We start from the raw sequence: 11,205 nt of genomic DNA on the forward strand, positions 1-11,205 counted from the left end.
GCAGTGAAACTGTTATACAGTTGAATTTATTTATACCATATTCCAGTTTTTCTCAGGCGGCATATATATGCAAACTCCTTCTCTGCCAGCAGGAGGCGCTGTTGGGGTGGTAGAGATTAAGGTTTCCCCGGTAACGGCTGTACACAAAGCAGCTCCGCTCAAAAAAAAACACTGCTTTATCAGACATTACATGCAACACCCCCCAACCATTTGAATTTCCATTGGCGGAATTATTTTAATGATATTCTAATGGGCAGCTTTGTGATATCACAAAACCCGGAAAACAAACGCTGTAGTCCAAACGAGCCATTCGTTGTAGTTCTTGAAAAGGGATTTTTAAAAAAATTTCCCTTTGGAGTGGGCTTTGAGATTTGTAAGTTTGAAGATCTTTTTTATGCCCAAACATACAGACTACAAACTGAATAAATTCTAAAAGTGAAAAAGCATAATAGGACCCCTTTAATTTAGTTTCATTATGAGCATTTTCCACCCTCTCTCTTGTTGCCTTTGAAGGGATTGTTCACCCAAAAATTAAAATTTATTTACTCACAAGTTTGTCCATACAATCAAAAGCTTAAAAAATACTGAACAGTACATAATATACATGTCAATCTATCTATCTATCTATCTACATATATACAGTGGGTACGGAAAGTATTCAGACCCCCTTAAATTTTTCACTCTTTGTTATATTGCAGCCATTTGCTAAAATCATTTAAGTTAATTTTTTTTCCTCATTAATGTACACACAGCACCCCATATTGATATGTTACCCCGTGTGTGGGGTAAAAGGGCCCCCTTGCCACCTCATAAATTTATAAGATTTTTAAACAAAATAAACAACTTGTATGATTTACTTTCACACAAAATCTGTTGTTTCATAAATGTTCAATACAAACATATATATTTTTCTGCAATCATACACTTTGGGCACAGTGAAAAGCAAATTTTTTCTTAGGGTGTGCCTTTAGCCCCTTTGTACCTATATATATATATATATATAGGTACAAAGGGGCTAAAGGCACACCCACATATACAGAAAGTGTATAAACATACACTTTAAATTTACAAAATAATACAAATAAATCAAAGCAGGATAATATAATAGAAGATACGAGACGCCACTGGCTATTCCATCTTTCGGTCTGACCACACGGACCAATCCTATTCCATTAATTAAACTTGGACCCCCTGCAGAGGCAAGCAAATTGAATTTGTACTGACTCCTCAGCCCTTGGGCCTTATTATTTTTGGGATGTCTTTATGCTGACCAAGCCATTCTGTCTGCAGTTCATCTTCCTTTAAATCCATTAACCATTTACATTAACCAATACAACCCTCTTTAACTGGCCACTATCCACCAATACCGCCTCGGGTGAAGCTGGTTTTATGCCGGATTCTGCAAATAATGCCCAAAAATTCCAGTTCGACAAAGGTGGTATGAGCAGAGTAAAATGCTCACATTAAATGCCTCATCCGCAACACTTTGCGCAGACTGAATAATTCAGCAGGGTGCTTAGTCGAAATTACAGATACACAGCTTGAAAAAGAGGTCACGCAGAGGCTTGTGGGTAGGTTAGGTTATATATGAGATTTCCGGAGCTGTGGCAGTGAGTCACGACGGATCCCGCCTCCGTGGGTCAACAGAAAAGACAGAAATTAGTCTAATGCATCCCAAAAAAGGCAGCGCACAGATTCTGTGGTCCTCTCTCTTCTGAAAGTCACAGATAATTAACTCAAACCTGCAGACAAAGCATCCCACTTCCCAAGGTTGTGCATCTCCGACATCTCGCATCTCGAACTGATACGATTCGGTTTCATCATGTCGGCCCCCGAGAGATATCAGCTCACACGAGAGAGCCGTTCTCCCAGAAGCCCCTGAGCTCAGGTACCTAAGGTCATTTCAAAAGTGAGGAACCACCAATAACACAAATGAAGCTACTCACGTTTACGGATTCCCGCCCGCCGTACTTGATCCGAATCCTCGGCTCCTGTATGGCATCCAAGTTAGTCCCGGTCACCACCAGAGGCGTGTGTCCGCTTAAAAAACACACAATATGGCATGAATGGGAATAGGGTGAACGTAAAAACTTTGACACAGAAGTAACTCATCCCCACTTGAATCAAACACTGCCCTTAAAATTTGCTTCTTTGTGATGTGGTGCTTAGAAGATAATAAGCTTTTGAGAAGGTCCTGATTAAAGATGCTTCTAACTGGCTTCAGTAGATTTAATCAAACATACTAGATGCGTCTTTGAAAACACTAAAGGACCAGAAGCAGCGGTGATCCTGCTTAGCATTCTGGGAACGTCCACGGCTTGATAAAGCACAACAAAAGAGCCGAGCGTCTGGGAGTGGAATGGGTGAGGAGCTCTAGCTCTAGGTGTTTCAATTGTTTACTCTTGAGCACTTCATTAGCCAGGCGCTGCTCGTACGCTGTTCTGTTCAGTGTGGCAACGCTCTGGTACAACAGATATAGCATTGTGACCCATTTACTGATGCCCTGGCATGGGGCACTCGCCCACAAGAATGAAAAATCACATAGGAGATTCATTCAATATCTCAACTGTTGATCCTAGATGATCGAACAAGAAAGATAAAAACATCTTTCATTTTTCTGAAAATATTTTACTAGAAACACCTGAGACTAAGTCATACATGTTAACATTGTGAGGGTGTTAAAGATGAAAATTTACATTTTTGGTTGAACTATCCCTTTACATCTTCGGAGCTACGAAAGAGCAACCTTTGCGCAATACAATGTATCTTTGGTGGGCATGATAATATGTTATGTATCTATGTGTTAGATCGGGTTGAAAAGACTTTCTTTCTGCTTTTCTCTAACAGCTTGCAATGAACCTGTAACTCAGCACCACTTATATAATCATTCTCAGCACATTCTATTTCTGTCTCATTTTTACTACTGTATATAATCATGTGCAGCACTTTGACATGAATATGTTGAAGCTCTGTATTATCAGTCCAGTTCTGTTCAGTGAAATACTCAAAAATCATTCCAAGGGATAGTTCACTCAAATTATGAAATCATGATTTGTCTTTTTTTTCTTTTTTTGTCCATCAAATAGTTATTGTCAGACATGAGACATACTCTACAGACTGTGCAAATGTATTGTAAGACTTCAGCAGCAAGAAATAGTTCTTTTTTTACATCTCAGAAGTGACTTATAAAGCTTTACTTTCATAAAACCATCTACATGATCACCCCGACATGGTGTAAATCCTTTTTTTTTTCAAAGATGAAAGGATCTAGCTGAATGCAAGTCAGACATTTATTCATTTTCATGAATAACACAACAACATATGGCCTTGAGCACAGCTGTTGAACTCCATTCAGTGCATCAGATCAATTTCTTGCAGGAATGTGTCTGATATCCATTCAAATAGTGTGAGAATCAACAGCCTCAGAAGTCAAAAGTGTTTGCTAATAGTGATTTAAATGCAAGCTATATGGCCAAACTAGCTGATTTGCACAATCTAATACTAAAACACTGCATCAAATATGTAAATTTACCTCGCAATGCTCCATTCCGGTTCGATGCGTTGAACGGTGGGGTCGTCTATATACTCAAAAGTCAGGCTCTCTCGGACCTGGGCGCGATCCACACTCACGCTGATCTGAACCGGCCCCACACCCGTCAGAGAAGGGGCAGAGTAACACACGATCTCCGTCATAGTCCGTCTGAGAACAAAGCAAACAGATACAAACCAATCAGATTCTGAAAAGAGACAAAGCACGACACAAAGTTTTAACTTAATAAGAGATGGCTAGACATATTGTTCAGACACACTATATATGAATGGCGCTAGTGGGCGGCTCTTTGCTCTTTTTCAATTGCAGTCTTTTCTTACAGCTCTCATTGAAAGTGCTACCTGTGCAAAGTGAGCATTAGCCATTCCCTCTGCAGCATATTAGAGAGCATTAAGCTATTACTTATTGCACCCTCACACACACTTGCAACGGCGCCTTCCACAGGAACACAGGGCAAAATGGAAATCTGCAATTAGCTGATATCGCTCCCTTGCACCTTAAAGCACTACAATCAGCCTCATCTTTAAATTGAGATCCTGGAGAGAGAGTGAGAGGAAAAGAAGGAGATATAGGAAGACACCTGTCGGGGGTATGATATTTACATACAGAAGTATGCTACCAAAATTAGAGAGAGAGGAAGAGGAAACAGAGTTAAAAAAGGGGAAATCTAGAGGAAGTGTTTTTTGAAGGAAGTTTAAACAGGAAATAATCAGAAACTATATAAGGCATGTAGAAAGTGAAGAGTACAGTAAATGAAGATATGGAACTTTTAACATTAGCCTCCATATGCACTGTTCACACTAACCGAACAAAAATATTAATAAAGCTATATTATTAGGGGCCAAGCCCAAAGGGCTGTAGCCCCTATTGTATCTGTATGTGTTCTTTATTATTATTCTTCTTCTTCTCGTCCAATGGGAGTCTATGGCAGCCCTATGAAGGCAACATAGGAAAATTATGAAATTTGGCACACTTGTAGTGATGGCCATGAATAATGACCTGACCAACTTTGGGGTCTCTAGGACCAACTCTATAGCGCCTTGATCAATCAAAACGAAACTTGGTAAACTTCGTTACCACCATCATCTGAGGGCCCATGCCAAAGTTGGGAACAGCGCCACCTATGGGTCGTGAGATACCAAAAATTCACATTTTCACTTATAACTTTTGAACAATTAGTCAGAAAATTATGATCTTGGTGTCATTGGATTTCTTGTGTCATGCCGAATCTGTGGATGTTAATTTTGCCAGGATCGACTCAACCACCTGTCCGCCATTTTGAAATTTGACATACATTGCTCTATCTTTTGATGATCATGGTGTCTATGGATTCCTTAGGTCATGCCGAATCTGAGGATGTCAATAGTGCTTTTGTGTAAAATGCTAAGTCACGCTTTTGTGAGATCATTCTCACACCTTAACCTCTCTTCTGTGGCCTGTTGAAAGTGCGTCAACTGAGTGGCGCACTCTGCTAAGCCTCTGGCCCTGAAGCCCTAAGGTTGTTGGTTCAAATCCAGGGTGAATAATGTTGCTTCTGTTCCAGACATTCAATTTTCCGTGTGTTCGTATTGAATCAGAAGCGTGTTTTTGGTCATTCTCATCTGAACTTCTGTTCAGTTTTGAACTTCTGTACTTCTGAACCTATCTGTTCTTCTTTATGTATGTTCCATTTCTGCCGTTTTTGCTCTTCCCGCTCTGCGCTGCGCTACAGCCCTTCTCGGGCTTGGCCCCGGAATCGCTGCTTGCAGCTATATTTAATTATTATTATTGTATTATATTATTACTGAAGATTTATTTTTGAGAAGCTACATTTCTTAAAATAGGGATTTCAAACAGTATTCAAAAAGGCTGATTCTTACTCATAAAACTCGCAGGTCTGGTTCCCAAAAAGCACACTGACGGTGCTGCCTGCTCCCAGGTTTTCCCCCATTATGGTCACTTTAGTTCCTCCAGACTCTGGACCCCGACTGGGGGACAATCCTGTGACCGATGGCATCTGCAAAGACAGAAAGAGAAGATGGATAGGAAACAAGCAAGCGATGGAGACCTCAAGTCCAAGATGCAGTGTTTTGTTTTTTTTGAATGTCAAATAATCTTCTTCCATCTTCCGTTCCAACTGTGCGGCTCAGTATTGAGTATTATATATCACTATTATTTAATTTTTATTTACATACTCTACCAAAAGTTTAGGTTTGGTAAAATGTTTTAATTGTTTTGACATTTTTTTATGCTCACCAAATCTGCATTAATTTGATCAAAAATACAGTAAATAATATATACTAATATTGTGAAATATTATAATTAAAAATAGTTTTCCAATTCAATATATATTATAAAATGTTATTTATTTCTGTGATGGCAAAGCTGAACTTTAGCATCATTACTCCAGTCTACAGTGACACAAGAAACATTTCTTATTATTAAGAATGTTGAAAACAGTTGTGCTGCATAATCTTTTAAGTCTTAAAGTGCCCCTATTATGGATTATGAAAGGTGCATATTTTGGTTTTGGGTGTCCCCAACAATAGGTTGACATGCATGCAAGGTCAAAAAACACTTTCATTGTCTTATAATATGCATTTATTTTGACCTCATTTGCTTAACGACTCCCAATGATTCGCTCAACGATTTCTTTTTCCAAACCCCTCCTTTGCGTGACGCTAATCTGCGGTGATTGGTCCGATGAATTATTATTATTGTATTATATTATTACTGAAGATTTATTTTTGAGAAGCTACATTTCTTAAAATGGGGATTTCAAACAGTATTCAAAAAGGCTGATTCTTACTCATAAAACTCGCAGGTCTGGTTCCCAAAAAGCACACTGACGGTGCTGCCTGCTCCCAGGTTTTCCCCCATTATGGTCACTTTAGTTCCTCCAGACTCTGGACCCCGACTGGGGGACAATCCTGTGACCGATGGCATCTGCAAAGACAGAAAGAGAAGATGGATAGGAAACAAGCAAGCGATGGAGACCTCAAGTCCAAGATGCAGTGTTTTGTTTTTTTTGAATGTCAAATAATCTTCTTCCATCTTCCGTTCCAACTGTGCGGCTCAGTATTGAGTATTATATATCACTATTATTTAATTTTTATTTACATACTCTACCAAAAGTTTAGGTTTGGTAAAATGTTTTAATTGTTTTGACATTTTTTTATGCTCACCAAATCTGCATTAATTTGATCAAAAATACAGTAAATAATATATACTAATATTGTGAAATATTATAATTAAAAATAGTTTTCCAATTCAATATATATTATAAAATGTTATTTATTTCTGTGATGGCAAAGCTGAACTTTAGCATCATTACTCCAGTCTACAGTGACACAAGAAACATTTCTTATTATTAAGAATGTTGAAAACAGTTGTGCTGCATAATCTTTTAAGTCTTAAAGTGCCCCTATTATGGATTATGAAAGGTGCATATTTTGGTTTTGGGTGTCCCCAACAATAGGTTGACATGCATGCAAGGTCAAAAAACACTTTCATTGTCTTATAATATGCATTTATTTTGACCTCATTTGCTTAACGACTCCCAATGATTCGCTCAACGATTTCTTTTTCCAAACCCCTCCTTTGCGTGACGCTAATCTGCGGTGATTGGTCCGATGACCCAGCGAACACAACACACAAAACTAAATACGTATTTTGCATGCTACAGAGAACATGAGAGCAACCATTTTTAATCATACTTATAGGTTGTGATTCGGAGGAAGAATCTGGTCCAAATAAACTGGGTACTGATCCTTCCTTCATTAACAACCGGCCTGCGAATCCCGCGCATTTATGCATTTAGGTTGCTGTAGCAGTCGTCAGTAAAATGACGGGGTCACAACACAAGGTTGGTGCTATACTGCTGTAAAAATGAACTTTAACCATTGATTCTTCACAGCCTCGTCCTTTGGCAGTAAAAAAACGGATTTACCCTCACAGTGCAGAGCACAGCGTCAGTGTTTGAGGGAGGGGGGGTTCAAGTTTTCACGTGGGCGGGCAATATGCTAATGTTTCATGTTGACGTCAACATGAAACGGCGTGGGATTCGTTTTAAAAACGACTCGTTCAAATAACTCAGAGTCGACTCTTTCTTTTGAGATACAATAATTTTATACACAGTGCACTTTCAGATTTAAAACTTTGCAGGATGTTTTCATTCACTTAAGAGCTGTGATACACACTGCATGAAGGGTAATTTTCAAAAATCCATAATAGGGCACTTTAAAATGTATATACTGTCCATTATAATCAATTTAATACATCATTTCTGAATAAAAGCATTAATTTCTTAAAAAAAAAAACAAGCACATACTGTAATATAAATATAATAAAACATTTAATTATTTAATTAATTCCGTAAAGTGTCACTAGAAGCACAGACATGACATGTTTTGAATCTGAAGCTGCCTAGATGTGGGTGGCTGTTCCACAAAAGACAGCTACATCTGTAAATAACAACTGTCCTTCATAAACCTCATACGCCTTCTGCTCAGCTCACAAATAAAGAGCGAACGCTACAAAAGAAATGCCATTTCCAGTCTTGTCTAAGTGATGCGAGCTCATGAAAACCACGTCTGAGGATAAATAAAAGGCTTTTAAAATGTTGTACATAAACTCCCTAGTTCCCAATTCTCTTCCTTTATTGTACGCAGGGACTGAAAATAGCAGATGGAGAAACACAGAAACAGACAGCTCTGTGTCTTAAGAAAGCTTGTGACCGACTTCACATGTGCATTGACTAAAAATGAATTAACACCAATTTTGGTCTCGCCTCGTATTGTTCTACAACTGGTGGGCCGCTCGGGGACCCCGTGTTGTCCGACAACATTTGGTGGCAGAGCTTTTCAGATAACATGCTGCTTTTATATTTGACTGCGATATGAAAGGCATGCAGGAAAATCACACGCACGCTCACACAAACATGCATAAACGCATACAGGAAGGGGCTGAAGCGTATATTGTAAATAAACAGCTCCCTTAATTAGCAGAGGCTGTTAATTGTGGTGGTATGGATAATTGTTGGCCTTAGTGTGCGTGTGAATGCTGCTGTTGATTATCTATTAACCCCAGGCTGGCGGATGGGTGTTTCAGACAGGTGCGCAAGAGTTCCCACAGGTGCTCCTCTGCGACGAGACAACATGGCAACCATCCTTCCTTTGATTCACTTAATGGCTTTTATTGTCTCCATGTTCAATGTGCGCTCCCGGTGGTGCTTCGTGTTCATAATCACTCAATTTTTTAATAACCGAGAACAAGTTCTATTATGCTGACGAGAGCTTCGCTTCTTAACGGAGGAAGCGGGGCTGCTGTTTTACCAATAATAATGACAAACGCAGCGGCAATCTGTAAATTAGCAAGTTTTTACGGCATATCTCGAGTCTTTTGTGCTTGATGAGTGCATTAGTTCAATAAACACGCTTTTCTTTTAATGCCTTGGCAAATACACGTGCAAATAATGCTATTAACCACTAATCCTCAACATCATTTAAGAATCTACTGAAAGTGCACAAAAATACTACTTTAAAAAGGACTAAATAGAACAATTAGCTGATAAAAATGCCATGCGAGCCATAAAAAGGTTAATTTATCGACCTTATGGCTTTTAATGACTCTAAATTTGCATGGAGAGACTGTTCCAACACATTAATGGAGTGATTTCTACATAGCTGTCTGGACAGATACAAACAATCCTGCTACTAAAATGTAAATATATTATAAATATAGTACTGGTTTGCATCAAATTTGCTTACACAAACAAAAAAAAAAATGAAGAGTATGAGGTTGTATATAGTCTAGGACATGTTCTATTACAGTACAATGTGATTATTTGAGAAAAGGAGGAGTTTTCAAACTCGAAAAGGGAGAAAAAAATACAATGTATTTTTAGTGCTGTCAAACTCAAATTCAATAAAGTATGTGTAGTGCAATCAATTTCTTAATGCATTTACTGAGTATTTGACAATATTACCATATGATTTTTTATTCTGCTCTTCAAAATTGAGAATTGAGATTAACTGCAAATCTGTATTTAGTTTTGTGAGGAAAAATATTAAGCATGATATTATAGTGTCAGAACACACAGACCCACAGTGTACATTCATATATGTAATATATACAGGTACTAATTTAATTGATATACAGTGTGTGTATATATATATATATATATATATATATATATTTAAAATGGATGACTGATGAAGATATGGACTTCATGCCATATGAATCGGTGCAGAAGGAAGTCTTTGTTCCTAAAGAGTAGCTATTTGAACAGTTGGAAGTACAGTATGTTGAGCTCTGAGTCACTTCCTGTGATTTGACATTTTCACAGTTAAAGCGTTTCTGAGAACAAAGCAACCTCAGCAAGGTTCACCTGTCCAAAGGCATAACGTCACAGTGACCCGTAAGTTCTCTTCAATGGACCAAGTAAAGCTCAGTTTAATAAAACCAAAACAATGGCCAGGTTCACCACTACCTCACTGCATTATTCAGATGTAGCAGAGCTCAAGGTCTTACCACAAAGGAATAGAGTTGAGAAGAGCGCGTCTGGAGCTCCGGCTTACACTCCCCTACACACAAATGAACCGGGCCGGGTTTACTGTCAGTGGGAGCTGCATCCATCTCACACACAATCCTGAAAAAGAAGAAAAACACAATTAAGTTAAATTTTTAACCTTGGTTTAAATGAAAGTTGCCTAAATGGATGGATATCACCGCCTCATAATTTCTGTACAAGGAGATCCAGGTTCACTGGATTACAAAGCATAATGTTTCTGGACTGACTCCAGAGTGAGGAACCAAAGCATTGGAAGTCATCTCCAGTCCTGCTGAGTGATCAGTATGCGACTCTTCCTCTCTCTCTAAATTGATTTCCTCTTGATCTCAATGTAGGTTTTGCTTTGGTTCCTTGATTGCTTTAGCGCACACATTCCATTAGCTGAATTGACAAGATCACCCTACGGGAATGCCGATGCATAGACACGCCATGCTTTTGAAGCAACAAAACCATATGTTCCAGCAGGTTCTACACTGCGTATGAGTGTTCTTTTGGGAAAGAACTTCTTTAACTTCTTTTTTTCCATACTGGTTTATTTACACTAACCTAGTAGTCCAATAGTGGACATATACATCTCAAACATCTCAAGTCATCTTTATAATTTTCCTTTTCTTAAATTGTAATTTCCACCATGGAAATGGCGGACTTGTTTGGCTTTTTACTGTATGGCTAATGTTATGCATCCTAAATATACAAATACTATTTTCACACGATTTAACAAAATTATAACTTGCAAATGTCAAACAATAAAAATATTTTGCTCACAAGTAACATTTGCCTTGATTTTTTCTTTTGTTTTCTACACATCACAAGTCTCTTATTTAATCTCAAACTCTTCATTGACACTGTTTTCACACTAGAATTTAAAAAAGAAAGAAATTGGAGCAAAATTGTTTAACATGGTGGAAATGACACAACTAAGGGAGCTGTATTATTTTACTTTATTTAATACAGCTTATCTTGCTCTTTATTTATTTTATTATTTATTTATTATTGATCACAGTTTTACACACACACACACACACACGCACACACACACATATATATACACACACAGGTGCATCTCAATAAATTAGAATGTCGTGGAAAAGTTCATTTATTTCAG

General features: G+C 38.1%; 1 protein-coding gene across 1 annotated transcript in view; it reads right to left on the reverse strand.

The window, feature by feature from the left end:
- The window catches only part of plxna2 (plexin A2), a 221,255-nt gene that overhangs the window by 41,300 nt on the left and 168,750 nt on the right, over nt 1–11,205 (reverse strand). The window contains exons 15-17 of the mRNA XM_016532441.1: nt 6,339–6,475; nt 3,533–3,700; nt 1,947–2,040 (exon numbers count right to left, since the gene is read on the reverse strand). Coding sequence (XP_016387927.1) covers nt 1,947–2,040; nt 3,533–3,700; nt 6,339–6,475 — 399 coding nt within the window. The remainder of the gene's footprint in view (nt 1–1,946; nt 2,041–3,532; nt 3,701–6,338; nt 6,476–11,205) is intronic.

This window comes from Sinocyclocheilus rhinocerous, unplaced genomic scaffold (genome assembly GCF_001515625.1).
Source record: "Sinocyclocheilus rhinocerous isolate Xijiao unplaced genomic scaffold, SAMN03320098_v1.1 scaffold905, whole genome shotgun sequence".
In the NCBI taxonomy this organism is placed as follows: Eukaryota; Metazoa; Chordata; class Actinopteri; order Cypriniformes; family Cyprinidae; genus Sinocyclocheilus; species Sinocyclocheilus rhinocerous.